The 18,161-nt window shown below is 31.3% G+C and overlaps 2 protein-coding genes across 2 annotated transcripts; one reads left to right on the forward strand and one right to left on the reverse strand.

The window, feature by feature from the left end:
* The first annotated feature begins 1,365 nt into the window (after window positions 1–1,365).
* On the forward strand, window positions 1,366–9,166 carry LOC132748895 (tetraspanin-33-like). The gene is made up of 6 exons (XM_060738563.1): window positions 1,366–1,872; window positions 2,790–2,990; window positions 4,390–4,557; window positions 6,400–6,531; window positions 6,895–6,939; window positions 7,345–9,166. Exons 1-6 carry the CDS (start codon window positions 1,792–1,794, stop codon window positions 7,582–7,584), a joined length of 867 nt encoding a protein of 288 aa, XP_060594546.1. The 5' UTR covers window positions 1,366–1,791; the 3' UTR covers window positions 7,585–9,166.
* Window positions 9,167–9,791: 625 nt separating this feature from the next.
* LOC132748896 (uncharacterized) lies at window positions 9,792–12,961 on the reverse strand. Its single transcript, XM_060738564.1, has 4 exons — window positions 12,813–12,961; window positions 12,205–12,286; window positions 11,451–11,584; window positions 9,792–10,585 (listed from the first exon to the last, which is right to left on the reverse strand). Exons 1-4 carry the CDS (start codon window positions 12,868–12,870, stop codon window positions 10,482–10,484), a joined length of 378 nt encoding a protein of 125 aa, XP_060594547.1. The 5' UTR covers window positions 12,871–12,961; the 3' UTR covers window positions 9,792–10,481.
* Between the last annotated feature and the right edge of the window lie 5,200 nt (window positions 12,962–18,161).

Genomic DNA, 18,161 nt, shown 5'->3' on the forward strand with positions numbered 1-18,161 from the left:
TAATCACTTTTTTAGATAACAATCTACAGTATAAATATTTGTGTTTAGATCAAACAGAAACTTTATTAAGCTTAAACAGTGAATATTGATGTTTCAATTGAAAGTGCGGTTCTTGTTTGCTGTAAATAAGATACCTCTTTTTTACTTTTGATATTTGTTTGCAATAGAAATTTCATTTGTTTAACACACATAAGACCGGTTTTTTACTATTTGATTAGTTAAGCTGATTTTTTTAATTATAAGCTATAAGAGAAATAGAAAGAGCAGTTTCAGAAACTGAACAAATATTTCACAATTAATGATCATACATGTATTTGGAAACATTCACACTTGATTTAGATCTATACCAATAACTTATGTGCAAAATTTCAGATCATTAGCTCGCTCCGTTTTTCCAGAATAATTATTATAACAGTGAAAAATGACCCAAAATTGAAAAGCGTTTAAACGCGTTTCACTCAAATCGGACTGAAAATAGCACAGACATACGATTTTTAATATATTTCTTATATATTTCTTAATTATATCTTATTTATGTTTCTGTTTTAAGTGCTCATGTTTATCTTCGTGAAAAATTAAGATTTTATGTTTTTAGGCTTATAAACCTCAGTGGAGTTCCTTAAATTAAGTATACACATGTACTTGGACATACTCATTTGTAGATGCAACTTTTTGCATGATGGATGACTGGCAACTGTTTAATGTTGTTTTCTTTTTTCTTGATGATTCCTGCATATTTATCTTTATTATTTGCTAATCCATTTATTCTGGTCGGATCAAATGTTAATTAATAGGATAAATCAGGTTTGTCGTTCACATACAAGGTGGTGTTGATGTTGTCCGTATTTTCACATTTATGATTTATCTCATAAATGATACTTATATAATTGATACCGTCATTGAATCGATAGTTAAATCAAGAAAGGACGATGTTTGCAACCTCGAACACTAGCCATAACCTTAACAACATCTCGAACACTTACCCCTACATCAACAGCATATATATTTTGTTGACATTGAACACTAACCATAACCTCATGCATATTTTGGAAACTGATTTATCATTTTGCCCAAATATTAAACCTATATTATGTATGAGCTTGAATGTAGCATTTTCGTATTGAAGTATTAGTATGTTTATTCTGTAAATATCTTAATTTCAATAATTATTTTCTATATCAATAATTTAGAATAAATTATGATAGTAATTTTAAAAAAAAGTATTACATAGAATAGAGATGGAGTGAAAGTTATATATCAATGAATCGCCTGAACCAAATATATTCACGAGAGGGCGTGCCGAATGTTTGATATGGTCCAACAAATATACTTTAGACATCAATGGACATGACACATAATATAATCGTGTTGACGGTAAACCACTACGAACGTATCTCGCTCAGGTGTTGTATATGGTGTTTTTACACTAGTCATATACATAAATGAACAACTACTCACCGTTTCAAATGGTTTCAAATGGCCCGTTGCCGTTTTCTTTTTATACATAGCTAGGTTTCGTGATGAATGAATTAAGCTGGAAAATTAATCGTCGACTTTTTTTCATCAACAGATTTATTTATTTTCGTTTTAACTAAAAAGGAATGTTGACTGAACTCATGTTATGGCATTACAAGTGAAGTAATAAAATAGTGATAAACAAAGTGTCATGTGAAAACCGAATTTATTAATTCTAAAATGGTTAATACTAAAAGTTGTAGTGTGCTTGTGCTATATTATAATATTCTATCATTTAAAGAGGAAAATTAGAACAAATAGCTGACTGTCAACAAGATGGGTTGTTGTCCAAGAGGTGATACTGTAGTAAGTCCCGTTGTAAAGTATGTACTCCTCATTGGAACATTTCTACATTGGGTAAGTCATCCAGGACTGTTATATACATGTTAATGAGTCTAATATATATGCCTTTAAAACTTCTGTTTATTTCTATTTCCTTATGCAAGAACAAAAGATATTATTCTGATATTTGTTGAATTATAAGATTTCAAAGATATTTATTGTAAAACATTAGGAGATATTTTACACTAATATGCTAAACATGCCTATATTTTGTAATTATTATGCAGAACGATATACAAATACTTAATGGAATACATGTACTGTATGTGCTTATTAAAGGCACACTATGCCTCAGAAACGAATTAATATTTCCTTCTGTAAAAAGGGCAAATATGAGTTTTATAACGTTTAGGTAGTTGTTAAAGAACATATTATAGATGCATATCACCTGAAGAAAGTAGTGTTAAATGTGAAATTATTGGTCACAAAAGTAATAAAATGCAAACAAGGTAGTACTTTCACTTCCATGCAAAAGTAATTATTCACTATAACTGTCCTTATTGCCAAAAACAACAGAAATAAAAAGATGGCTAAGGTAATTTGCCACTGAGAAACCTTTTTGTTTTGGAAAATATAACCGGACATCAAAAATAAAAAAAAAACTTTTGAAAAATAATAATAAAAGCATTTCTGAGGTATAATGGGCCTATAAGGTCATTGAAAATCAAAATTATACATTTGAATATTTTAACATAATTCAAATGTATAATCATCGCAATGTGATTTTAAAATATGCATTGATTTGAAATTAATGTTATACTCTAAGTCAATGATATGCGAAATATATTCGTCACTTAAATTGAGACATTTTATGTTCCAACATGATTAAAATGTCAAAGGATAGCAACAATTCGTTTCATACTTGGAGACCATGAAGCCAAAGTATTTACTATTGCATAACCATCGTTTTATTTTCAACTTTCCGAAAACAGATGTGTGGCGGTGCTATGGTTGGTATAGGAATCTGGGCGTTTGTGGAGAAGAATAAATTCTTTTATCAACCGATACAGACCGTGTATGATATTATATTTGACCTATCAATCATATTGATAGTAACTGGCGGTGTCATGTTTATAATAACCATGTGTGGTTTCGTTGGAGCTCTCCGAGAAAATACATGCCTTTTGAGATTTGTGAGTATTTGTTACAATAATTGTAATGTTTAAGCCCCTAAATTAGTTGAATAGGTACTTATGATGGTATGATAATTTTTCGAAAAAGTCTATTAAGTAATACAGGTAAATATAGTTCATAAGTGTCTCAAAATAAGAAGTTGGTATTATAGTTTTTACATGACAGGGCTAGAAATATTTTTCCATAGATTTATGTTCCATTTGATGCAAGTCTAGACCAATAATTTGCGTGTAAAATTTCGGATCGTTTGCTAACTCCGTTGTTCCAGAATAATTCAAGAATTATTATTCTAATTGTGAAAAATTACCTAAATCTTCTCTCAAACCTGGCTAAGAATATCACAAAAATACGATTTTCAATTTATTTCTTGGTTTAATTCTTAATTATCTTTTGTTTATTTATCGGTCTGTTTTTTAAGTGCCGAAGCTGACCTATATATGGTAAGAAATTTCAATTTTATGTTTTTAGGCTTTTGGACCTCAGTGGAGTTCCTTTAAGGAGGTGCTAGCGACTATAGTAAAGCCTCCACTGTTGTTCACAAATTTACATTTCCAGTCACTCTATTGTAGTTGATCACGAAATTATTTCATCATTATGCCATTATATGAGCATGAAAAAATATTTTTCTTTTATTTCTGAAATATCGATCAATTAGATTTAGTTTTATATTTTCTACAGTTAGATCAGTTATAAACAAAGATATCATAGTGGTAAAAAATCTATTTATCTATTAAGCATATGATATAGCGACTGTACCGTATATAAACCAATTATGACCGAATATGACATACATGTATAAAATAATTTTACAACCGTGAGTACGACAACATTCACAAATTATGTTGTAAACGTACGTTAGTTTTCACTTAATTGTTACTTTGTCTTTAGGCTGATAGATAACAGTTCTAAAGTGAACGTGATAGTTTCGTCCCGGGCTAATTGATTAAATACGAGTGATAAATGTTCTCTTTTCATATAGAACGTGTAAACTTTGTAGTTTTACATATTTTAAACACTAGTATCTTTTCTGTATATGAACCAGAGTCCCTTACTCTAGTCCCATTTTGTGTTAATTAAGTTAAAGGCAAAATATGCCGCAGAAATCCATATTTATTACTAGTAAATTCTTATGACATGTAACTAATCTGTTTAATAATGTTTTAATAATAGATTTAGAGTAGGTTCGATGTTTACATGTAACGGCTAGAAAGATAGCGCCGAATGTGCAGTAATTTGCCGAAATGTTAACAAAGTATTAGTTTGACTTCCAAATAAAATACTGATTCACTATAATTATACAAATTAGCAAAAGAATAAAAAATCGTTAATCTATATGTCAAATGAGTATTTTTAAGAAAATGTGACAATAAACATTGTATTTGTTATTTTATGTTTCAGTTTTACATATCCCTGACACTTATATTTCTGATGGAGATAACGGCAGGCGTTCTTGCATTTGTTTTCAAAGAAAAGGTTTTAGAAATTCTGAGTGGCGTACTCAAAGACGTGTACATAGAGGGCTATCACAATGACGAGGAGGCGGTCATGGACTTCTTTCAAGAAAACGTAAGGCTTCTATAACTATAACACCACAGTTGTGAGTAATTGTTGTGAGTAACTGTTGTGAGGCATTTGTAAGAAGTTGCTTCGTATATCGATGATGTTATATTTTTTCATGTCCTACGGAATCATTCCAATGTTTGCAGTATTGATGCTTGAATAATCATTCTAATAATTGTAGTGAATGATGATTGAATAATCATTCCAATATTTGTGGCATTGATGATTGAATAATCATTCCAATATTTTTAGTAATGATGATTGAATAATCATTCCAATATTTGTAGTAATGATGATTGAATAATCATTCCAATATTTTTAGTATTGATGATTGAATAATCATTCCAATATTTGTAGTATTGATGATTGAATAATCATTCCAATATTTTTAGTAATGATGATTGAATAATCATTCCAATATTTGTAGTATTGATGATTGAATAATCATTCCAATATTTGTAGTATTGTTGATTGAATAATCATTCCAATATTTTTAGTAATGATGATTGAATAATCATTCCAATATTTTTAGTAATGATGATTGAATAATCATTCCAATATTTGTGGTATTGATGATTGAATAATCATTCCAATATTTTTAGTAATGATGATTGAATAATCATTCCAATATTTGTAGTATTGATGATTGAATAATCATTCCAATATTTGTAGTATTGATGATTGAATAATCATTCCAATATTTTTAGTAATGATGATTGAATAATCATTCCAATATTTGTAGTATTGATGATTGAATAATCATTCCAATATTTGTAGTATTGATGATTGAATAATCATTCCAATATTTGTAGTATTGATGATTGAATAATCATTCCAATATTTGTGGCATTGATGATTGAATAATCATTCCAATATTTGTAGTATTGATGATTGAATATTCATTCCAATATTTGTGGCATTGATGATTGAATATTCATTCCAATATTTGTAGCATTGATGATTGAATATTCATTCTAATATTTGTAGCATTGATGATTGAATATTCATTCCAATATTTATAGCATTGATGATTGAATAATCATTCCAATATTTGTAGCATTGATGATTGAATATTCATTCCAATGTTTGTAGCATTGATGATTGAATATTCATTCCAATATTTGTAGCATTGATGATTGAATTGCGTTGCATTAACAAATACTAGTGGAAGGACGAAAATACTCTCTAAAACTTTTTCACGTTTCCCGAATTCTTGCTATGTTTATGTTGATGTGAATTTTTATAATACTTATATTGAAAGCATTCCGAAGTCTTTAGCTGTGTTAAGCTAATGTGGTGCTCTGGATATGAAATTTTAAATGTTTGTACTAACGTTGGAAAATCATTTCTATAACCAAAATGGGGAAGATAAAAACTGTATTGGTATTTAGCAGATAATGTTATGTGCTTTGTCATTGAAATAATATGTACGTTAAGAGATATCAATTCAATTCATTCAATGCATGTTTAACAAATAGCTTATGTCAATTAATTAACTTCAAGATGCATGCCACCTCTTACAATCTTTACATTGTTTTCCTGCATATATCGACATGTTATATTGCACTTTATTTAAATTAGCATAGAAGATCTGTATTGAATTCACAATAAACTGAGTATCTTATTAAATCATTGTATGATATTGATCGATTATCAACATCAAATCAATTATTTTAATTGATTCAATTGATTAGTTCATCTATCGTTTCAAGCAAAAGCTTTTTAATTATTTCAGTGATAACTTTGTAAATAAAAAGTAGATTTTCTTAAATCTCTTTATTATAATAATCTATTTGTTTCTCTATGTACGAATTTTGTTGAATAAAGTTTTCACTTCTATTTGTACAGTTTAATTGTTGTGGTGTGACAAGTTTTGAGGACTGGAATATTAACGAATATTACAACTGTACAGATTCCAATCCCAGTCAACTAAGATGTGCTGTCCCTTACTCCTGCTGCAAAGATCCGGACGAGTTATCGGTAATTTATTATGTATTATGATAGTTTTATACCGTGCAATATTATTTATAGCCGTATATAGTATTACATTTATCGATCATAAATGATATAGAAAGATGCCGAACATTTTTTTTGGTGGGGGGGGGGGGGCATATTAAATATCTCATCACGTATTAAATATCTCACCATATTAAATATCTCACTTCACGTATTTTTCATTTGATTCATCCAAATATCTAAGCTTCTAATCCTATTTTAAAAAAGAAATTTAAATCTATCACCGGTTTTGATAAAATAAAGCCCAGTTTGATATCGATTATTTTTTTCAAAGGCTTGAACAGAAATTTAGAAATGAAAAAATGACGATTTTCTTTAACTTTGTAGCCTGGCTTGAATAATATACTTTGCGGCGGTGGCGCTTTGTCATCTGTAAGTATAATTTTATTATTTATTCGTTGTAACAGAAAAACACCCCGTCAGTTTCCTATAGATTAATGGCATATAAATGAATGCTGTTGTATAAACCTGTTTATATACATATTTATTATTTTTTATCCTACTTACCGTCTGTATGTATTTATCGAGAAACGGACAAAAGCCCTCCCGGACAAAAGCCATACCGGACAAAAGCCCGTATTTATCATATGTGTAGTTGCTATTAATTCTATGTGCTCCTGAAATGCTAAAAAATGTGTAATAATGTTTCCAAACCGATTAGTATATTAATACATACATTGTAACATGTTTAGGCGTGGTTTTGGACACTGCATATCTTTGATGATAATTATCGTTATACTTAGTATTATATTACTGTACAGGTATAATTTATTTTAGAATTATACTGCATTCAAAGTGTGGACGACTGGTTGTGTTGATCGTGTCATGTACATTGCAAAGAAGAATCTTCCGATCATAGGAGCCGTGGCTATAGCTATTGCTTTACCTCAACTCATTGGCATCATTCTAGGAAATATATTTGTTGGTCAGATAGAAGATCAGTGGTCAAGATATAAGTCACATCAGAGAAGGAGACGTTACCTGGACGAAAGAGATAGAGGCGGACGTAGATATTGACCAGTTGTACAACATTATCATATATACTTCCTCTTTTCATTTACTCAAACATTTATATTATTATTTCATCATAACAGAACACACTGGATGGTTGTAAAGGATATTGTCTTTTGTGCATATGCTAGTATTGATATTTTATAAAACTCTTCATGAATGACCTTTCTAAACTTAAAATGTATACTGCATTGGTCATTTTCTTTACCACGGAAGGTAGAATAAAAAAAATTCAGCATTCATTTTAATGAGCTAATTGTTATATATGTATGCATGTGATAATTTAGTTTATATGTCCTTGTCAGGCTACAAATAGCCTTTCTATAGGGATAACTTAAAATAGACCTGATAACTAAATTCATGGCATCATTTTGATAAACGCTTAATATTGTATAATTCACAATTTTACATGCATAATCACGAAGACGAAGTGTACAGCCAAACGTTCTATCAACATATTCGTCGACCCTTCAGTGGAATGGCATCATTTATTAGTTGACATATTTATTCAAATAAGTTTTCTGAGGTCCTTCAATGCTAGAAATGTATGTAAAAATAGATGAGTTTTCTCCTGTTGTAATCTTAATCAGAAGTTAGTTTAAACAATATTTATTTCACTAATTTTCAAACATAGATCTATATACATTACAATCAGTCAGAAGACATTGTTTAACAAAAACCATGAAAAACTGAAGATATAAATTAAGATGTAAACAATGCTAATGACTTTATAACATAATTAAATTCGGAAGAGGATTCAAGACTTATATAAATTCATTTCCTCGGTGGGTTGGAAAGGATGACGGCTGACTCGTCAAAATAACGCGTAATGTTTTTAGATTTAGATATGAATTTACAATAAAAGTGATAAAAGAGTTCCAGTCTGGAACTGGGTTGTTTGCTATCGATAAGACAGTTAACTTAATATAATGTATAAACCCTGCTTATGAAGTCGCTCTTTAATAAGCGCAAACACTATGATGTATATCGTTTAGTGGCGACTATGTGTTTTTTGGACTTACCAAAGATATTTGTGTTTTTTTTCAAAGTTGAGATGTTCAGAGCCATATAGTAGTTTTTGAACAGTTGAAGGACACGAAAGGTTCGTAAAGGAAATATTCTTTGAACTTGAAAGTTTGGACAGGAAAGAAGATAATGATTTATAGTTTCAATATTGCCACAGGAACAGTGTGAGTCGTTGACAATAGATTTGCGATCGTGATTTAAAGAACTGCAGCCTAGAAGTTAACGAGTGTGAAGAACTTGTGCTTTTCTTCCTATTCAGAAATTAGCTTAAAATTGTTTCATTTTCACTTAAGAGTCGATCAAGTTTGAGTATATACATATAATATAGACTGTTAATATAGATCTCTCTATTTTTTAAGTGCAGCATTATTTAAGATTTGATTTGATCAGATTGGTAACACTGTATAAACACGAAGTATAGAAGTGTTGAGTGTAATTGATTCACAATAGACAGTAACAATTCCAATACAGTAACACCGACACTGTAAAAGTCACATAAGGACTTTGCAGCTTTACAGCTGGAGAAATACAAAATAAGTCCATAATTCAGTCACAAGTGGGCACTTGAAAACGCCGGAAAATAACGCACGATTCGTGCAATAAGTAAGTAAACACAGAATTGTGCAATAAATGGCGGATACCTGTCATGATTTCCAACGCGGTAAGTAAACTGGCCAATATAGTTTTTTATTTAACCAAATTGAAAAAAGGGAATAGCCGCATATGGCTGTGAAGACATTAAAATTTATCTCTCATCAAGAGTATTTCTACGAAATTGCTTACTTTTCAAAATCATTCCTGAAAATGTTGGTTTGACCACCGTTTTGAGCGAGATTTTGGCTTTTTTTTGTCAACTCTTATAAGTACAACAATAAGCCAAAGCAAAGAACGTAGCTTTTGTCACTGACGACATAACGTACATGTAACATTGAACATACACAGAACACTTTTGTTCTTTTTCCGGAAGGGGCGGGGAATTGCAAGAACTAAGGATTGTGTTTTTCCTTGTACTGCCTCACTTTATTTTTGACTACAAACATCCTCATTTATGCCTTCCCTCGGCGAAGGGTAACATCTGATTGTCTACCGAAAGATATTTCAACAGAACTTTGCAGGTCGCAAAGTTTAATTCCCCGCCATTCTAAGGGATGGGAACAAAAATAAATACAAATAACATATACACGCCGATATAAAACATATAACAAGTTTAATCATACTATAAACAACATTATCACATGTTCATTTGGAATACTCGGCAAATATGATTTAATTAAAACCAACAGGATGTTGTTCAGTTGCAACACAAAAAATATGTACATTACTAATTTCTATTATCTTTTCAATGTATTACATTTATAATGTTTAACCATCACTAATATTCACTATAAATGTAAAAGCTAACATATACATGCATACAAGCAATATAAGGTAACAATGATGAGTATTTGAAATATTTGTAAGTACATGTGCAATATTGTATGCGTGTGCGGTTGATTTTGAGCATGCGTTCACATGCACGTGCACGTGGGTTTGTATTTACAAGTGTGTGTGAGATGTTGGGTAATCAAACAGCCCTGAAAAATATCAGGAAAAACTGAATATAAGAAATGATATGAAAATGAGTTAAAAACTATCACAGATAAACGAACACGGACTCAAAACTTATTTTTTTTAAAAATCATACATTGTCTACAAAAAAAAATCACATTCTTCCAGCCTGCCAGAAGATGTAAGTAAAAAATGCACCGTCATTTGTCAATATTAGTATTTTCACAATACAAACAAAAGTTCATAAACTGCATACTGTTATAATTAATTCACACTCAGTTTAACAGAGATCTAGCATAAGTGCACGAGATCTAGCACGGGTTTCACGCTCATGACGACCCTATGTATGTAGCATTAGTAACTCCTTCTGTTTGGAAGATTGTATAATCTGGAGAGGTGTTTTCATCATGCTCGTTATAAATACGATTCTTGTCTGAAATGAAATACAAAGATAATTGAATTTTAATCTACTTCTGGTTTGAATTCTTCAGAATACACAAAACCTTCAAGTAAAACAGAAATCGGCTTTATTATTATTTTAAAGCTATTCTGAAATGAGGTCATTACTTTTTATGATCATTTGGTTTATACAGAATTTATTTTAGTTCGGTGGTATAGGAAGCTATAAACTTATAGACACACTTTCGAATCCGTTCCTGGAACCAACCAGTACCGAGCAATGAGTGTAGTTTCTTGTTCAAGGAAACAACGACTTGCCCCTGGGCTTGAACCCATTCGGCTAGTGATCATTAGATTACGAGTCCGACGCGTTAACCACGTTTATGATCATTTGTTAAGGTCTTGCAGACATTAATAATACCAGCTTCTGAAAATCAGAGATATGTCGAAATTTATGCCTAACATGCGTTTATACATACATTTGACCCAGAATAATCTTATTTGCACCCCCATATATAAATAACAAGTAGTTCCGGAGAATGCAGATCGAAGTATATACGATCAGAATGTATTCGGGCCATGGGTTGATGAATGCATGGTAAACATGATGTTCGTAATTTATCTACCTGATTATATTGTAGACAAAAGTACATGTATTATAATCTCAGAAGTATGGCTCTATATATGCAGAAATATATAGTTTTCCGAGACAACCGCTTCAAATTACGACTGACTTCGTGTTCACTACTTATTAAGCTTTAAGGGTCAGGACTTTATAAATAATAAGTTTTTAAGTTAAAATTCTTGCATACGTAATAAAACTATTCTATATTCACCCTGGACAATATAAGTTTTATATGGTCTCAAAACAAGTGGATATCAATGACACGAACACATACCTCTATACAATCCCCGCTTCTTGGCATGTTGACGGTATTTGTATATACCGAAAGTTAACGAAACAACTAAACTTATAACCAATAAACAGATGAATAAGATGACTGTGAAGCCAAGCCAAAAAGGGTTGCCAAATCTGAAGTAAAATAAGAAGACCTCGATTTGTTAAAAACAATTACAAATAACATTTGACATGAATATTTTATATCAATGAAGTGGACAATCGACAAGGTCGTTATATAAAACCAGCTATAGATAATTATATGAAATGAATTTCGTACTTCTGATAACATAAACACAAACGTTAAATAACAGAAATAGTTTTTGTGGTTGAGCTCAACGTCGCACAGACACAGTATATGTAATATGACGACTTCCCAGCTTTATTGGTACAGGAAGACTTCAGGTGCCATTCCGTGCATTATTCCAGGCACGAATGGCGCCTTAGTAAAACCACTGATGTTCAATAAGCTAGATGGGTAGCTTCTTAACATGAAATAATCCAAGCTCCTGTCGGGATTTGAACCCACAGCGGTGAGGGGGGGGGGGGTGAAGTCTACCACCATAAACACTCGTCCATGGCCGCGAATTGATTTGGTTATATTCCAGTTCGTGTTTGTCTTTTAGCCAATAATTTATTTGATTTATGATGTTTAATGAACCGTTTACTAGCAATTCATATTGTATGATAAATATTGATCAGTAACAGCCAAATTGTTAAAAAGTTAACTAAACTATCTAACGATATCAACATACAGTCTGTCATCATCGGAGTCATCAGTTTCTTTTGGTGTTGTTGTTGTTGTTGGCGTTACTAATACTGTCGAATTTGAGATAGCTGAAATGGACATTTTTTTTCAAATAGACATCTTTTTATTTTTCTTGGAACAACGAAACCATCAAAATTGAAAATTTCCATTTTCATTATATATACATTGTATAAGTACATGTACATACAAAATATCGGCTACAAGTGATGTAGCGACAGCCCTTGTATATTTACTGCGTACTACATCGTTTGGTTATCAACAAAATGTTTCATTAAGGGATCTTTGTTTTCCTGCAAACAACAAACATGCTGATAATTTATAAACATTATACGAACATATCACCTGTCCCCTGTATACACTGAAAATAGTATCCTATGTGACACCTTGTGCTACAGTGTACAAATAGCATAATTATTCTGAATTTCTGAACGTGATTTTTGTTTGTGAAATACTGTACAGGGATTTTTGTGTGATTTCAGTCATAATCAAACTAAAATATAATAATGATAATAACTAACAGCAGTAAGCTACGTATATTATATAAACATAATTAAATCAAACCTAATTAAAACAAAAGTTTATGAAAATATTTACCTGTTGACCATGTTCCAAAAATGTATATTAAAAATGCGACAAAATGTCTGTAATCCATTATGGTCTTGAGCACCGTACAGTATAATAATAATGTTTTACATGCCGGTATGTTTTAGATCAGGAAGATAAAAAAGTCATGTTAAATTAATACAGTAAAATGTGATCGATACCTCTACATTAAAGCTAGTTTCTCAGCAGTTAGAATCATTTATATCAAAACTATTGGCAATCCAGATTTAACATAAGTTGATCAATACGTTTATGTCATATACAGACAATGTATGTTCACTGCATAAAACTGATTAAACATAGTAAACCCCTTTCTAGTTTAAGCACCGGTTTAGAGGAAGGCCAGTCGTACATTCGTACAACTTGACCATACTGTTGGCTGTTCAAATCCAGTATTTTGATATTATAGATATCTTGAGTATTAATTCATTGTTATTCAAAATAAAGGCAAATCCGTTTTTTTTTTCAAATTAAGAAGAGTTAAGTTTGAAAATGATGTTTGATTTTGCTACCAGTTTGATCACATTAGCACTGAGATAAATAATAACATTTGTTTTCAAATGATGATACCAATGCTAAAATCTTTTAATGTATATTTCAAATAACGTTTAACTGATTGAATCTGTAGACGAAGTAGGCGATTAGTGAAGTATATTTTAAGGTAAAGTTTAGCTGTAATGTTTGAACGACTATCTTTAATAATACCGGCATTGTATTCCTACAAATTTATCTATTGCATATTTTAAACCTACCGGATCAATATTTAACACTATATAAACAGTAATGCCTAATCCAACTATTTAAAACGGGAGGAAACAAATTTAAACTACATGTAATACAAAAACGTATTTCTGTTTATGCAAGATTTACCCGCCCTTGTATGGATTAATAGATCGCCATGCAAATACTGTCGGCATACGTACATGCTAAAATATTTGGTAATTTGTTTTCAGAAAGTAGCCTTTGAACAAAAATGATTGTAAATTATGGAATGCCGGTAGGGACATGCCAATTTGCTTATTTGCCACTTGCTGAATTGCTTATTTGCTAATTGCCGATTTGCTTATTTGCCAATGGCTGATAGGCTTAATGACAAATTTGCTTATTTGCCAATTGCTGAATTGCTAATTTGCTTATTTGTTAACCGCTGGTTTACGTATTTGCTTATTTGCCAATTGCTAATTTGCTTTTTTGCAATAGAAATAGTTTACACTGTGCCGGAAGTATATGAAAAACAACCACTTGAGTCATATCTGTTCACTTTTACCAACAGTATTCTTGTAAATTCAGTGTTTTTCCAAGAATACTGTTGGCCAATGAATTTAATTGCTGTGATACCTACGCAGATATATGTCTACAACTGATGGCTGACATGTCCTTGAGAACTATAGACGCTTGGGGTCAGATCCCGAACCCCAACGTGATACGTGACCCTGTAAACACTCTATTAAAAATATTTTAATATTTAAACAAGAATTGGACATCGTTAAAACTGGTTTTCAAACAATTTTTAATATACCAGTATGAAAAAATACCATATACCACCAAGTCTCAATAAAGTACTTAATGGTTTTATCGTTGTAACGGATGTCAAATTCGTATTAAAATAAATAATAGAATAGTTTTGATATAGTCTTTACAGAGGCGTATCACGTTGGGGACAGGATCTGACCCCCAGCGTCTGTGCTTGAGAATGCCTTATAAGGTGTTGCAGCTATAGATCTGTTTGTGCAGCCTAAGTCAGAGATTGATGGCATAATAAACACTTGATATAGTCATATATAAGTGAACATTATTGGGTAAAGATTGAAAATAAAAGAACTTGAAAACAAAACTATTTCTTATTTTATGGCATATAAAATGTCGTTATTCTCAGCAGATTTGTCATGTAGGGCCTCATTTTAGTGGTACGAACACATAGTATGACGAATGATCCAATTGGTGCATGCCAAATATGGGTGTTTATCTTTGCATTTAAGCAATAGGCTTCGTTTTTAGCTCTGTAAAATTTGGTCACACTTTTCCGTTTCTTCATGTTAAACATTAAATACATGCCATCAGGTGACAATGACCATGATCATGACCTAGGGTATAATGGACAAAGCCTCTTTGAATATTGTGTATGCGTGATGCCTATTTAATGCTTATGTGAAGTTACAGTTAGATGTAAGCAATAGTAACAGAGATATGACAAAAAAAACAAACAAAGGCTTTGTAGTACAATACTTTGGTGACCTTGGCATTCAGTATATTAGGGGAACAGCTTCTTCATGTACTTTGTATGCATGCTTGTAACGCAGAGTTTATGCAAAGTTGCAGTAAGATGCATGAATCAGCAAATGTAACAGAGATATGACAGAAAAAACAAGTTACCAAGAAAACCAATGCCTTGGTGGATAGAATAGCATCCCTAGTGCTAAAACTGAAACTCAAGATAATTAAAAAGAACAACTACTTTTTTATACTGAATTTATTTCTTTTTTCGAAATTGAATAAAAAGTATCCATCTGCCTTTCTACCTATATTCTAGGTAATGATGGATTGCTCATAATTGTCCCAAGTATAATTCACAAAACTTTATAAACATAATAACATGATATAGGTTCATGAGCTTGAAATAAAGTCAACAAAGACTTGTTATTTCATATCAAACAAGAACGTACTCCGCGAGTCGGACGTATCGCCTGACAATAGCATACAAATTTATGTACATAAGCAAATAAGCAATTAGCAAATAAGCAAATTGGCAAATCAGCAATTAGCAAATAAGCAATTCAGAAGTTGGCAAATAAGCAAAGTGGCATGTCCCTACCGGCATTCCATAGTAAATAGGGTTTATAGTCTCGTTACAATATTCACAAAATGGCAATCTTCATGAAATACGACGAAATCAGTTTTACTCGTGATTTTTTTTATTTATTTCTCTTTTCTGAAATAGTAATTAACGTAAGTTTTTTTTATTGCATGTTCATTATGTTCAAGTGACATCATGTCATAGCATTCTATATGTTACATTTAAAGAATTTCGGTTCTTTCCGACCTTAATTTGGCGGTTTTTGATATTTTATATCGCGACAGTTTTGTGAATAAACAGAGGATATTGAATGCATAAGTGTAAATTAAATTCAGAATTTATTGAACGAGTTGAATAAATTTAGTATCAAACTTACACGAATTTAATATTCTATTTATCACATACCAAAACTAAAGACGGTTTGAAATGAAAAAGAACGTTACCATTTCCATTTCCATTTACGCGCTAACATTTAATGTCACATCAAAATATACCATACCCACGGCCGTGCAATACGTAAAAGCGGCACGAGTATGTGATAAAAATCGCTACTGCATGCCTGTGTTATTAATATCTCAAGTCAAATCGTATGTGCTGTACAGACATGATTAAAACCTAAAATATCAATAGCAGAAATGTTTTCTAACTTTCTAAACTTTCAAGGAAAATAATGGATGACTGATAAGAAGGCCAAGAACTGGCCATTTCTAAATCGATCAACAATACAAGGCCTAACCTAATGAAAATAGATGAATCCCCTCTCAACGAACTCTAGTCAATCGTTAAGAAATCCTTAAATATTTTTATCATACGGAGTTTTTCAGTGTCAAGTATATCTGTAAATCAACTGAATACTTTTCACAGATGATACTGTTATCTACATCAACATCAGATTCTAACAAGATGTAAAATAAAACTTGCTTGGTCCATGGAATTCAAGCCAGATGAATATGAAGTACAAAGTAAATAGAAAAAGAAACCCAGTAAGATTCCCTTATGTCCTCATAGTAATCAGTTAGTCAACCTAATAAACAAAGTGCCTATAGGGGTAACCATCAGTCAAGTACTCCCAGATTCCGACTATAAATAAACGTGTGACTTGTGTGAACGTCGGCTTTGCATAAAACTTGTTGATCTTTGTTCTTTTCTTTTTTACAGCCCATGAGTCAGAACTTGGATTATTCATTTACATACATGTAGTTAAAATGTTTATATTAACCCTTTCCCTCATGAGCATATTGTGAAAAATGGCCGTTTTCATGGAAAAGCCTCCTGTTACAAGTTCAAACTGCTATGAAACTATGAAAAAAGCTTCAATACTAATCAAACTTGGCAAAAATGTTGACTAGACCATTGCCTTTCTAACGACATGCTCAGTCTTAAATTTCCTGTTACCATGGCAACGAGGGGACGTCTCAAAATTGCCAAAAATCACTATTTTGCCTCATTTTTTTCCATCAAAATTTATTTCAAAGTGCTGCAACTTCTCAAGGGATTGAGATAAAGTCAAAGGCTTGAACAGCGTTGGTTACACGTTACCTTCAGATCGATCTGGGGTCATTTTTAGCCTCTCACAAGTCCAAAATTTTCTTGGCGATGAGGGGGACTACCGCCCCCCTTCAAGCCCCCCAAACAGAAGGGGGGTGTGCCCCCTGTTGTATCTTTTGGATGGGGGCGGCGCCGAAAAAGCTCAAATTTTTTATAGGACATTTTTTCACTATTTGAGGCCTAAAAGAGAGGGGGGTCGAAAGTGCGTTGTTTCGCGTATAGGTATAGATGGGGTATCGTATCGATTTATTCAGGGAATAGACATATACACACATAATCAATTTGCATACAAATGTATATATAAAAACACACACATAAATGCAACAAAAATAATTATAAGATTAATTAATGAGTATGTTCCCTAGGATTGCCCATTAATCTAAAAGCTTATTTCCAATGGGGTCCATTTACTGTAAAATTGTTACACTAACTTACATAATAATAAATGAATTATAAAGAAGTTAAAATAAACGAAAATTTTCAACAATCAAGACACATTTTTCAATATATAATAAGACAAGTACATTGTACACAAACAAAATGAAATAAATTTCGTTTAAACTAAAACATATCAAGTACAACATAAACAAGTTACAAAACCTTATCATAAGTTATACATCAATTTAATAATAAATAAACATATTATTCACTTGTTTATCATTTTCATTACTTAAAAAATGTTTTACTTTCGTTTTAAATCTTTGGATACTGTCAATTGATCTAATGTTGTCTGGTAAAGAATTCCAGTCTTTTGTGGCATTGTAGAAAAATGTATTTTTAATATAAGAATCATTTTGAGGCAAAACAAAATTAAAATTACTAGATCTTAAATTGGATATTCTACAAACCTTAAACAATTCCTTTAAATAAGAAGGGCTTTTGCTGTAATATACTTTATGAATGTGATTGAGTCTTAACTGTCTAACTCTATTATAAAGGGTTAAATGTTCAAACATTGTTACACAGAGCTATACAATGTATGTAATTTACAGTAAATT

The sequence above is a fragment of the Ruditapes philippinarum genome, unplaced genomic scaffold, assembly GCF_026571515.1.
Source record: "Ruditapes philippinarum isolate M1 unplaced genomic scaffold, ASM2657151v2 ctg118_1_1_1_1, whole genome shotgun sequence".
NCBI lineage: Eukaryota > Metazoa > Mollusca > Bivalvia > Venerida > Veneridae > Ruditapes > Ruditapes philippinarum.